This window comes from Acanthaster planci, linkage group LG05, assembly GCF_054643075.1.
Source record: "Acanthaster planci isolate LZ-2023a linkage group LG05, COTS_SCS, whole genome shotgun sequence".
Taxonomy (NCBI): domain Eukaryota; kingdom Metazoa; phylum Echinodermata; class Asteroidea; order Valvatida; family Acanthasteridae; genus Acanthaster; species Acanthaster planci.
In genome coordinates, this window is record NC_141781.1 from 6,005,533 (window position 1) to 6,019,344 (window position 13,812).

Consider the following 13,812-nt stretch of genomic DNA (forward strand, 5'->3'; position numbering starts at 1 on the left):
ATCACAAAAAATTTCCTTTGAAGACATTCTTTCAGTTTACTTAGTATTTCATGGCAAGAGCTGCCCATAAATAACCTGTTGCTGTGGTCATTTAGGTCGAGAACGATTATGGAGCTCACACAACATGCTCGTGGCTAACGTTTGCAGCTCCGGTGCGTGCTCTATTTTCAAAGCCGTTTTTCTCAAAAGTAGTTTTAACCACAACGATATTTCCCGTCATCTTTCTCGCGTCATAGTGGAGTGGAGAGGAGTGGGCTACAACTATAAATGAGGTAACACTGGAAAGTCCACTCCTTTCTCTTTATTTTCATCTGCTTATCTCAAAAAGTTAAAGATGGGGATCTTTCCTCAATATGCCATGGCAGGTCAGATATATTAAATGACCTCTTTTTACTGATTGATTACCAAACGCATTCAGCCTTTAGCAGCAACATTTTCATTTTTTAATAAGTAAACCAATAAAACAATAATACTATAATTACACAATTTGATCTATGTTAGGCGTATAATTTCATTAGCATGACCTTGGATTTGCTTGCCTGCCTCATGTTTATTTTACTGCAATTTGTCGGTTCAGTGCGTGACATCGGTAGCTGCATTAGACTGAACGGAACGTGTACCAAACGCTAAAATTCAGGCGCAATTATGAACATGACTCTGTAGTTTTTGATATGAAATCAAAATCCTAGAATAACATTTTTTTGAATTTGCAGTAAGCTTACTCTCTGTGCTAAAACTTCATTGCGTTCGTTTTTAAGTACCCTACTTCAGATGTGGAGTAATTCTGCTGTAGCGGCGTATCCAGCTTTTGGTGTCGGGGGATTCAAAAGTGAATGCGGCTTCAGGCTTATTCAAAATGATGTTTGGAGGACAAATATCAAAAGCCTTACTCAAAAACCCGTGGAAAGGGTTGGGGGCAAGTGGTCCCTGCGGCCCCCCCCTTGCTGGATACGCTACTGTTTTGTTGCCTCAAATGGGCATAATGACAAATGATGGAGTGTATCTTTAATTGTGGTTCGGCGCGACTATGGTATACCCGACTGAACTGGGTGTTAGTTTTAGACGTGGCTTTCTTCATGAGCCAACTCTTTGCAAATTAATGCGGCAAACACGAAAAATGATGTTGATGAAAACACAGACTCTGTCTGTTACACAGACAGATAGCTGGTGGGCTAAGTCACATTGGAACCATGCAGCCTTACTTTTGTTGGCCGGGTTTCATGTTTGCTTCATGTCCATGATGTGTTTACAGAAGGTTAGCTATAAAACGTATGGTTTCATCAGTATGGTCTTGGTCATGCCAGCTTTCATGTATTATGCTTTTAAAAATTGTGGCGGGAGATGAGGTAATAAAAAGCGACTTGTGTGTATATATATATTTTTTAATTGATTAACAACTTGCATAATAATGTCATCGTGACGTCATTATTTGCATTACACATATAGGGCTTTCTTCTACCTACTCAATAAGTTCCATGATGATCACGCTAATTTTCTTTTTCAAAAGAAAAAACGAAACGCTGTTTCGGCTCGTGTCTCGATATAAAAAGACTTTGCGAAAAAAAAATCTTCACTAATAAAGCTTACGGTTCATGAATTAGAAAGGGCCCATTTTCTCCGAGACAAGTCCATACTCACCGTCCCATCTTCGAACACAGTCCCACATCCGTGGCAACAGCACCCGTTCTGTACCACCCTGGTATGGATGGGTTTTCTCCATCTTGAGTCGGCCCGACTCCCTCCCTTATCAGGTTCCATTTACTGACTGCCAGTCCCAAAAGAGCCACAACCAAAGTAACGAGGATTGCTGTATCAGACACAGACAAAAAGTACACAGGTTATGTAATCTTATACATGGCAGTTAGATGCTATGCGAACCTGCTACATGTACTACATAACATTTAACAAAATGGGTGTGAGGTACGTGTTTTGACAAATGTTGGGTAAACTTTTACTTTGAAAGTATATAGGCACGTATATTAACCTATTGTAGTTATGTGGAGTACACCAGACACCCTAGGTTCACCAGCCTCAGCCATGATATCTGGCGTACCAGACCCATATGTTTGTACACAAGAAGGCCGTAAAATTAGCCACACCAGAGCTTGGAATAGGTCACACAAGACTTTTTCATATCGATCTAAATATTAAAACATCATTATGGTCACACCAGACCCCATACATCTAAAGTGGCAAGATAAGGCCACAAAGTTAAGGATGAAATCTTTGTAACATCTCAAATATATATATATATATATTATAAATAAAAAACAACAATGAACTTTTCAACACACAGACACAAAGAGTTCTTCCGTTTAATGCTATGATCTACGGGCAGAAAGGCCCCTGGTGAACCTCCAGTGCGCCATTACATTGCCTGTCCACCAAGTGAAAATTTAGTCTAATTCACTTAACGTAACCTTTTAACAATGTGCTAAATAACATCAATAAGATAATGTATTATCAAGCAAACTATTCACAAAGCTAAATTTCTGCATCATCAGTAAAAAGAGCATGTTCTTCTGATTATTTGATACCACATTTACATATATTTGATATAAAATGAGAGGGTTATGTGCCATTTTCACTAAAAGGGTGGATTTTTAAGTGAAAACTGTTCATTTTTGTTGATCTCTGCCCTGACCCCATGGAAGTGTGGACTCCGCTAAAAATTGGCAAGTATTTATTATTCATTGATGTTTACAAGCACAGCAATTTTCATCAAAATCTTTAGACCTAAGGTCAAAAAGTGTGTTGGTCTGACATGGAATGACCCCCATGTTAGGCTGCCAAACTGTAACATGATGATTATCGTGCACCGCATACATCCAATCCTAGATTCATATTGCGTTCAACTCCGAGCAAACCTGAGAACTTAGGAACAACATCAATAAAAGTGAAACTTAAGACTACAGCGTTGTAACTTCACTTAATGCGTGAATTCCACGTTAAGAGGACAAATGCTGAATTGGCAGTGGCAATAACTTGTTCAGGGAAAACAGTTCATACATTTCACGTGTACACTGGGGACACTAACCCTTTGGTGCTGTCTTTCTAACTCGTAAATTAGCGATGAAAGACCGCGGTTATTATCCTCAGTTCCTTTTATCCAGCCCATATGCAGTCATGTTTTCATGGTGTTCTAAGCACCAGATGTTTTAGCTAACTAATGCTTCCATCAATATAACTGCATGATGATCATCCACTGCTTATGGCGCATAGTTAATATCGAAACAGATCGGCCTAAAATGAAGGGTTTAGACCTTCATCAGTGGTAATAAACGAGAAAAGCATTAAACTACATGCATAGGCCTAAACCGGCATAAAAATTGTTAACCTGTCTTTGGGGATCTGGCTGAGAGCAAAGTTATGACCATACATTAATGTCAGTAATACCAATCGAACGTGACTCTTTATAATCTTTATGCCATGTATTATAAAGGATACGTGCTCAGTGTAAACGTTTGACCGAAGTAACACAACTTGTGTACAAGTAATGTTTTTTTTTCGAACGAATCAGTTTCAAATAACAGAAGAGTTTCATTTAGGCCGTAGTGACTAAAATTGCGTGATATTTTTATCAAAACATGTTTTACCGATCTTAGTTTTACCATTCATTCTGCATGTGTGGCGCTTGCCGTCTTCCCGACAACCAGGTTTCCTGCATGCCGATTAAAATATCGAGACAGAATCAAAAAGCAATTAAGCAACGTATTCTCCCCGCAATGATGCATATACATTTGATTATGATAAATATGAGGTGGACCTATTTCCCTCACTTGCACCATCATTCAAGGAGATCATTCATGTGTTTTCACATTTGAATATATACCTTGACAAAACCTGTCTGGGAGTCGGTATCGGACAGTGAACTTGAATGCCATTTTGACACTATTATGCGGCACGATTAGTTTCTTGTTGCATTATACGCTGTCTGAAGTATGATCCTGTCATGGCACCTACTTATTAAACCAAAATGTGTGAAGCCTAGTCAACCCCCCCCCTCATTATTTACCTGTTCAATCGCTGCTCCTTTTGGTTTGAAACTTTGAACATGATCACAAAGCAAGAAGCACATATGCAAACTGGTGCTTGGCTGACAGTACCCGTCCGTGAGCCCTGTTCTCTGTTGTCGTGCAACCGTTGTGAGCGTCCCTGGGACCGTCACAGCGCCTGCATTACATTGTGCCGGGGTTGATCAAAGCAGATCTTCACACACAGTTCAGCGCTAACTTCAGATTGTATACTGTTCGCGGTATAGACTGGCTCCTGTCCCGTACGTAGTCTCCAGACGTTCTAGCTTACAGACATCCTCGGACTGTAGGGACCGGTAGCGGATAATGAATTCGGCAGAATCCTGCCGCATGTCTGTAAATGAGGAAACGATGACCGCTCAATGCGCAAATCAAGCAGAAGCTGAAGGCATTCTTTTTGTTGTTGGTTCCCCATTAATTTGTCTAAAATTTAATACAGTAACCACTGGTTTGAAATATATTACAGTAAAATGATTTTTATCAATGCGTTATATATTATACACACAGTCTCTGTACATGTAACAGGTTATATGGTACCGCACACGACTCACAGTGTGACCTGCGTTTGACCCCAGCCTACGGTGAATGACTTCATTGTATTCCAGAATTTTTTAGTTTTATAGCGTACGTTCTGAAACTGAGTTTCTTGTAAGCTTACTAATGCTAGAAAAAGTTTAAAAACGTGCATAATGATAAGAACTTTGTAAGAAAGTCTTAGAAGAGTTGTATGTGTGGAGAGATTTGGGGCGGCAATTTTACTTGTCCGCGGGGTGTGAGAAGTCGTTGACCTGTTGACTTCTGCACCATTTTCAGCCCGACGGTGGTAGCGAGTCGTCAGCTGAGGGGCAACATTTGTAGGAAAGTTCATTCAGACCAAGTTACGTGCAGAAGTAAATTTTGTTCCGGAAGGAACATTTTGTGAACTGAATCCAGATTCAGATTGTGGGATCATCAAGTCCCATATTTGCGACCGTAACAACACGCCATCACCGTTTCGTCTCGAGCCCGGTCATCGTCATGGTCATCGTCCCTTTTGCAGCTCATTTTTACACCGTCAAGGACTGAACTGTTTATCGCCATCTGTGGAGTCCTGCATTCTTCGCTTTTGTGCCTGCCAAGCTCTCGCCCGTAAGATCATCTTTTTTGTATAAGATCTTTCCTTGATTCTTTACCCTTCCGATTGTAAACTAGTTCCTATCAGCAGTCTTTTTTCTTTTTCTTTTTTTTTTGGACCAGCTAAGTGTAACATTCTTATTTGTTCCTTATATCTACGTGATCTTGTTTGATTTCTTTTTGCGTCGGAGAAAATTCAAGCTTTAAAATGCTTACTATTCTTAAATAGTTTGGAGTTTTTCAGACTGTAACCAATGATAAAAAAACAAATTACCACACTGTGATCCACAGAGGCTTAGCAAGGATAGGTAGTTGTGTTTTATTCGCCTCGGCGCTGAAACGTATTTCATGTTATGGCATTGCTATTGGCCAGACAAAAACTTAAAATATTCAGCATCCACAATGAGAGGGCTGTCGCACACGTTCAACCGCAGCTAGCTACATGTTCCTACATAATAGAGACGGGAACCAGTCCATAACGAAGTACAGCATCCAGCTATTGAGTGACAACCATTTTGGTCCTAACAGTTGAGACACTCGTGCCGTAACTCTCTCTATGAACAGCTGTTGAAGCTCTATCACGCGTATGTTCCGGACCATTATGTCCGCATGGCCCATAATGTCCGCCCCATTGTGTCCGCAGGCCCATTCTGTCCGCCCCATAATTGTGTCCGCAGGCCCATTATGTCCGTCCAATTGCGTCCGCAGGCCCATTGTGTCCGCCCCACTATGTCCGCAGGCCCATTATGTCCGCCCCATTGTGTCCGCAGGCCCATTATGTCCGTCCCATTGCGTCCGCATGCCCATTATGTCCGCCCTACTATGTCCGCAGGACCATTATGTCCGCCCCATTGTGTCCGCAGGCCCATAATGTCCGCCCCATTGTGTCCGCAGGCCCATTATGTCCGCCCCATTGTGTCCGCAGGCCAATAATGTCCGCCCCATTGTGTCCGCAGGCCCATAATGTCTGCCCCATTGTGTCTGTAGGCCCATAATGTCCGCCCCATTGTTTCTGCAGGCCCATAATGTCCGCCCCATTGTTTCTGCAGGCCCATTATGTCCGCCTCATTGTGTCCGCAGGCCCATCCTTTTTGGAACATGTCTTAAATGCAATCCAGTATCCTCTATACTGACATGGAACATACCGGTTTTACTCTATGAATGATTCATTTTCTGTCTGAATATTTAGGGTTCAGGGGATGACAGTGACGGGCCAGTCACACATGTGAAACTAATAATCGTTTTTGCAAACTTCGTCAGTCTTTCGTATACATTTGTTTGGATAGTTTTTGCATTGTGCACGCTTAGAGGTATCACCATAAAAACATTTTAATAAAACCCTTGAAATTGCACCTTAGGGTTTCAATCGAAATGGTGAAAATGTTTTGGCAATTTTAACCCATATTTTTTATTTTTTAAGTTTTAACAGTTGAGACACTCGTGCCGTAACTCTCTCTATGAACAGCTGTTGAAGCTCTATCACGCGTATGTTCCGGACCATTATGTCCGCATGGCCCATAATGTCCGCCCCATTGTGTCCGCAGGCCCATTCTGTCCGCCCCATAATTGTGTCCGCAGGCCCATTATGTCCGTCCAATTGCGTCCGCAGGCCCATTGTGTCCGCCCCACTATGTCCGCAGGCCCATTATGTCCGCCCCATTGTGTCCGCAGGCCCATTATGTCCGTCCCATTGCTTCCGCATGCCCATTATGTCCGCCCTACTATGTCCGCAGGACCATTATGTCCGCCCCATTGTGTCCGCAGGCCCATAATGTCCGCCCCATTGTGTCCGCAGGCCCATTATGTCCGCCCCATTGTGTCCGCAGGCCCATAATGTCCGCCCCATTGTGTCTGCAGGCCCATAATGTCTGCCCCATTGTGTCTGTAGGCCCATAATGTCCGCCCCATTGTGTCTGTAGGCCCATAATGTCCGCCCCATTGTGTCTGCAGGCCCATAATGTCTGCCCCATTGTGTCTGTAGGCCCATTATGTCCGCCTCATTGTGTCCGCAGGCCCATCCTTTTTGGAACATGTCTTAAATGCAATCCAGTATCCTCTATACTGACATGGAACATACCGGTTTTACTCTATGAATGATTCATTTTCTGTCTGAATAGTTAGGGTTCAGGGGATGACAGTGACGGGCCAGTCACACATGTGAAACTAATAATCGTTTTTGCAAACTTCGTCAGTCTTTCGTATACATTTGTTTGGATAGTTTTTGCATTGTGCACGCTTAGAGGTATCACCATAAAAACATTTTAATAAAACCCTTGAAATTGCACCTTAGGGTTTCAATCGAAATGGTGAAAATGTTTTGGCAATTTTAACCCATATTTTTTATTTTTTAAGTTTTAATGCAATTTGCACATTCATAAGGAAACCTGTGATTGCACTGAAGGCAATCTCAATGTTGCAAATGCTCGGTCAATTTTAAATGTTTTTATTGTGTAACTCATGCAACTCAAAAAGGATGTCAAACAGTCTTCATACATCAAAGAAGAGTGCAGAGATACACTAAAAGTGCTTCCAAGTAAACCTCATTTCATGGATCCTTAAAATTAATTAAAACGGAGACCCTTCGCTGACTAATAACGCTGAGGTGAACCAATGTTCAAACATTTTAAGAGTAATATGTTAACCGACACGTTTTATTGAGACTAAGAACAGTAATAAATGAAGGCTAATAGCAACGGAAAACTTAGGTGCAAAAACTATTTGTGAGTGCACAAGAACATTTCTGAAAGTGAACAAATACGAAAAGAGTACATAGCATACCAGAAAATGAAATACAGTAAACCCCAGAATATGAACACAAACTGCAATCGAATCAGACTGAATTTTCGTTACATCGGTTATAAGCTTTTCAAACAAACAAACTCCAGAATCTGTGTTGACTATAAATAACAGATGTAATAGGTTTCAGTTTTGTAAATTTAACCATTTTTCTTTATAACCACATGAAACATTGAAATCAGGAAGGTTAGTTATTTTTACTTTTCAAACCTCTCTAGTTCACGCCAACAAGACGCAAAAACCCAGGAATACTTCCTTTCCCTGCCTTCGTTTCGGATTTATAATTATGAAATTTTAAATATCAGTACTACTTCATAAGTCAACACTTTCAACATTAAAAACATTCGCTACCAGACAGGTTCGAATGAGACTAAAACCAGCAATGATTTAGAGCCAATAATAAGGGAAAATGGTGATGGAAATGACATTTTTGATCCCAAAGAATAGTTCTGAAGTTTAAAATTCATAAAGTATAAAATGTACTCAAAATGAAAGTAGGCTACAGTTTGCAACCCCCGAATACGATTGCAAACTTGACGTGAAATTAATGCTGAACCTTGATATGCTTCAACCTGCAACGGTAATTAACTTTGAAGAACACATTAAACAGAATATGAACTGGCTTGACAGGTTTCAGTTTCTTTACTTTTACTACGGTTAACAACTAAATATATCCTGAGTTTTACATGTACTGTGCGAGCATGAACCACACAAACATGTACATGTACACTTGCTCCAACGGTCAAGAATTTCCTTGCACCTGTACATGCACTTGTACGCCGCGGTAACAACCCGCAGTATACTGGATCGGTTTTGAGCATATAAAACACGGACAGATCGCCCTGCGCAGAAGTATCAAATATAACTCATGGAAGTCGAACCAAAATATATAGCTGCATGTACATAGAACTACATTGTACCGTGTGGTTGAGATTCTGGCCTGTCGTATGCAGTGTCTCACTGTTTTGGGAGAGCATCTAAAATCAAGAAACTTTGTGGAAAAAGACGAAGTGATCGATTGAAAATGAACATAATTTATCATCTTAGCAACAACTTTGAGGATAAATTTCAAACTTTTCAAACTCTTTTCCCAATGCTGTAGTGTTTTATTCGATTTAAGCCTTCTGTCTGGGGCACATACAAAGAGTTTCACTCCGTTTATTAACTTTGTGCAAAGAAGTCTTCAAAACGAGAAGGCTCAACAGAGGATTGGCAAGTTGCTAAGGACATTTCCGTATGGTTCACGAGGGTCCGGCCGTGGTTCAAGTAACCGTCTCCCACGGTCGAAGTCGTTAATTTTCACACGTTGAATGGGGGTGAAACATACGTGTAGTGCGACTTGTTACGCCCCTTCCTTATAAACCCCCACACACAATTTTCCTGCAACTGGGGACCCCCTATTGTTCCTCTTTTGTTTTACTTCAACTCTTTTAAAAGACCACCCATATGTTTCGTGCACAATTTTTATTCGGGGACCCTATGTGAATCGGGGACCTTATTGTCCTCTATTGTTCAGGGTCCCCATTTGAATGCAAAAACAAACTCATGCTTACTCATAAAAGTAAAGCTTTTTCTCATGAATTGCATTACTATCTACATGTATGTACATTTCCATGAAACCCATTACAAGGAATTGTGCACAAAGTAATCCGCACAGAATTATTTTGGCCCAGAATAAACTTTTTTTCATTGTTTCATTTTTCATTAGGAACATAACCCAACACGGAGCCGTTGTGGAAGAATAACAGCATACATTTAAATACCTGCAAGGAATTTAAAAAAAGGAAAGCTTTTGAAAAAAAGAAAAATACCTGAGACTTTATTAATTAACAATCGCATCATGCGGACACAACGGGGCAGACATAATGGGCCTGCGGACACAATGGGGCGGACATAATGGGCCTGCGGACATAGTGGGACGGACATAATGGGCATGGGGACGCAATGGAACGGACATAATGGGCCTGCGGACACAATGGGGCGGACATAATGGGCATGCGGACACAATGGGGCGGACATAATGGGCCTGCGGACATAGTGGGGCGGACATAATGGGCATGCGGACGCAATGGGACGGACATAATGGGCCTGCGGACACAATGGGGCGGACATAATGGGCCCGCGGACACAATGGGGCGGACGCGATGGGCCTGCGGACACAATGGGGCGGACATAATGGGCCCCCGGACACAATGGGGCGGACATAATGGGCCCCCGGACACAATGGGGCGGACGTAATGGTCTGGAAAGAGTTTGCGGACATAATGGGCATGCGGACGCAATGGGACGGACATAATGGGCCCGCGGACACAATGGGGCGGACATAATGGGCCCGCGGACACAATGGGGCGGACATTATGGGCCTGCGGACACAATGGGGCGGACATAATGGGCCCCCGGACACAATGGGGCGGACGTAATTGTCCGGAAAGTGTTTGCGGACACAATGGGCCATGCGCCGATGGTCCGGAACACGCGTATAAAAAGCCTTCCAGTAGCCTTATGTTGTTGAGGTATGACAATGTTTACCGCGGTGCATGGTGTGATAGAATGGGTGACATCGCTTCATAAATGCTACACAAACTGCTAACTAAGCAAAAGAGCACGGTTTTCTTTTTCTCTGAAAGGCAGATTTTATTTCTTGTATGTGTGACCTTCGTCTTTCTCTGGGGAATTTCTTTCCAGAACTGTAAGTGTAAATATTGAGATTACACCTTTCACTTTTTATGATCAGGTGTAATACATCTACAGATTACATCTGCCATTTTCCCTACTCGTGATATATGACGGCCGTGAATCACCCATTCTATCCCACCATGCACTGCGGTATAAACACTGTATATGATTCGTCATCAGTCACAGGGCTATTGAATGATTTTTATTCACCATTTCATCACTGTTGTCACAAAGAGTCAAAATTCTCATCGGAGAGTAATTACGTAAATTTCGATGAAATCGCATTTGAAGTTGGTCTCCTGTTCAAAGGCTCATATCCCCAGTATTTATCATTCCTTTGACTTAACTAATCCTACACCATGGAATAGGGCTCTTAAATTACAATTAATAGTAATAAAAAACAGTCAGGCACAGTTCTACAGCCATTTTTTGGGAGGGAATAGACTCTTCCCGCGTGACGTCATTTTTAATTAACTTTCGCCACTGCGAATCCAATATTTTCAACCTTTTTTCTTTTTTTTCTTTTTTTTACTTTTTGCATTTGCTAAAGCCCCCATAGCCCCCATGGAGCCACACCAAATAGAAGTAAATTAAAAGTGTTTATTTTGTAAACAACACGTTTTTCTGTTCATGAAAAAGCTAAAATGCGTGTGACTTTTTGTGTCTTCGTGAAAACGGCAAAAAGAAATTTCCCTATTGTTTTGCTTTTTATCGCTCTAAACACTTTAATTATCTTCGGAAAACAAATTTGTCTCTTCGTGAAAACCAAAATTGTGGTTTAGTTGTAGTTTACCCCTTGAAGACCATCGCGATTCGGCTGATCTGAGTAGATTTGGTAAATGATTACACCAAATTGTAGGCATCGCATAGTCCACTTGATTTTGAAAAAATGAGGAAAATATCACGATTTGGGGGAACTTTGTCTCTTTGAGAAAATGGTGATGATTTCAAAACAACTGTCCTTTGCAGCATCCGTTCTTAAAGGAAGTGTATAGCATTTGCAAGATCTCAAAAACTCGACTGTCGAATTATTTTGAAATATCTTACTGTAAAGTCAGTACACAATAATATCAGACAATTTGTAAAGTCTTACCGTCTTTAAATGCTGTCATTTTCGAGAAAACAGAAATTTTATGTTTTTCCAAAGATGACGAACGGGCACAGGGAAAATGTGCGTATAGCATTTGAGCCGTTGGAAGAGTCTATATGGACGAGTAACATACAAACTGCCAACGCGCCTTCGGTAAGCCTAAACTCATTAAGTGAATATATAGATACATACCCATAACTAACACGCAAAAGGAGAATTTGGACTGGTTTAAATTTAAGCTTTCTTTATGAAACTTTGGAAGTTTACCTTACGTGAATATATCATCTTGCTATCACCCCTTAGATAATGGTATGGTCCAATGTCCTTTCCTTCGGAGCTCCTTAAACATGCCTGTTTTTTTTCTAACAAAATCTCCAATTTCGAGACATTTAGCTTACTGTTTTGACAGTAAAAGTAACTCTCATGCCCAAAATGTACGTACATGTGGAGAGCGCGTGGTCGATCGTGCACGTGTACATACACTGCACGCACATGTATGTTGCTATGTTTGTTGACTAAACAGTGGTCGGATTCTGCGTGTTGATCAACCTTCCCAAGGATGCAAAGCAAAGCTCTTCCTTTTGATAAGGGTTGTAAGTATTTAAATAAAATAAAAAGAAAAGACAGAGTATCCGCGGCATGGACCAGGTAATAACTACACCAAATGGCAGAGAATGGACGCACTTAGAGTGGTAACAAACGACAACACGGGAGCGAAAATGAGATGTCGTATTAGTAAATATGGTGGAATCAGCTTGGACCTACCGAGTAGACACGTATTGTGCGAACGCGCTACGACATTGCTGTTGACCATTGGTCGAGCTGTTTCCATTGCTCAAAATTGTATTTGGCCGTAAAATGTATGATCATAATTACGTGTAAGCAGAAACCACGAATTTGTCTAGAAGCCAAAGAAACAGATTGAAGACAAGGTTTGGGATACGACGTTTAATAACACGAAGGTGGCGCCGCTAGAGAAAGAGAAACAGGATATTGTGGAGGGCTCGGCCCTAAATGAGCACAAAAGTACCCGAATCAGCAAAGCACAGCAAAGTTATACAAGGAACTAGCTTGCCATAAATTACTTTAAAGACCCACAAGGGCCCTCAAGGGATCGACAGCTCTGCTCTCGATCACAGCAGCAGCCAGTTGCACTATTGCTTGAAACTCAACGACATCCCGTTAAAATAATTTATATACGCGCGGCTACATGCGTGCGACGTCGAGACTGTTTCACGGATTCCGTGCTGTATACCTCGGCTTTTTAGTTTCTGGGTACGGCCCGAGCCAAGTATGTGGAGGACAATACGCCCGTTTACTGAAGTTGCCAGCGATGTCAGCGGCAGATGAGCCGCCGACAAGAGCCTGGTGTGTTCGTGGCTGACATTACGTGCTTTTTGTTTACGAAAACATACTCATCTGAGACATGACTGTCTAGCTAAGCCGCGGATGCCGATGGGGTGACTTTGATCCATGGTGAAGAGCGGCTTTTGTGCACTAATCATGGGACTTGCAGTTATCAGTTTTAGTAGCTATAAAGTCATGTTAACATGCGGTACATGTGAAATCGGCCAGCACGAGGAAAAACGATTCCTGTACAAGTTTGGCAAACTGTTTGGAGGGGGATCTGCACCAATTCAACGTTTCCCGATTAACCAGAGCAACCATGTACCATTTCCGCTGAATACGATGAGACCGTGTTACCCGTCCTTCTTTTCCAGCTTCATTCATCACTTTTTACAACCCAAAATGACCAACGAGCTTAACCCCGTCTCCAAAAACTGCGGTATTTTCGACCAAGCTAGTTTTTATTATATGTACAGTGTAGTACATTTAACCCTGGATGTGAAACTGCCTGTATCATGATTCGATACAACAGATGCGAGGAATGGGTTTATGATGTACTTAGCCATGATTGTTTTACCCTCCGCTGTGGATTTTTACAGACTCTTCACCTCATAATCCCCACCTTTCCGTTTTGATTATACTGATGTGAAACGAGGTACGTGTACTACGTATTGACTTGATACGGATTTTACTTTAAACTTCGGATCCATTACGCCTCAGAGAATCAACTGTGGGTGGGTGTGAGTTTGTTTCTGC

The 13,812-nt window shown here is 41.7% G+C and overlaps 1 protein-coding gene across 1 annotated transcript in view; it reads right to left on the reverse strand.

Moving 5' to 3' along the window:
• The window catches only part of LOC110987897 (glutathione hydrolase 1 proenzyme-like), a 25,298-nt gene extending 20,826 nt beyond the window's left edge, over positions 1 to 4,472 (reverse strand). The window contains exons 1-3 of the mRNA XM_022251064.2: positions 4,016 to 4,472; positions 3,612 to 3,661; positions 1,639 to 1,807 (exon numbers count right to left, since the gene is read on the reverse strand). Of these exons, the coding sequence (XP_022106756.2) occupies positions 1,639 to 1,807; positions 3,612 to 3,661; positions 4,016 to 4,056 (260 nt within the window). The 5' untranslated portion in view covers positions 4,057 to 4,472. The remainder of the gene's footprint in view (positions 1 to 1,638; positions 1,808 to 3,611; positions 3,662 to 4,015) is intronic.
• Between the last annotated feature and the right edge of the window lie 9,340 nt (positions 4,473 to 13,812).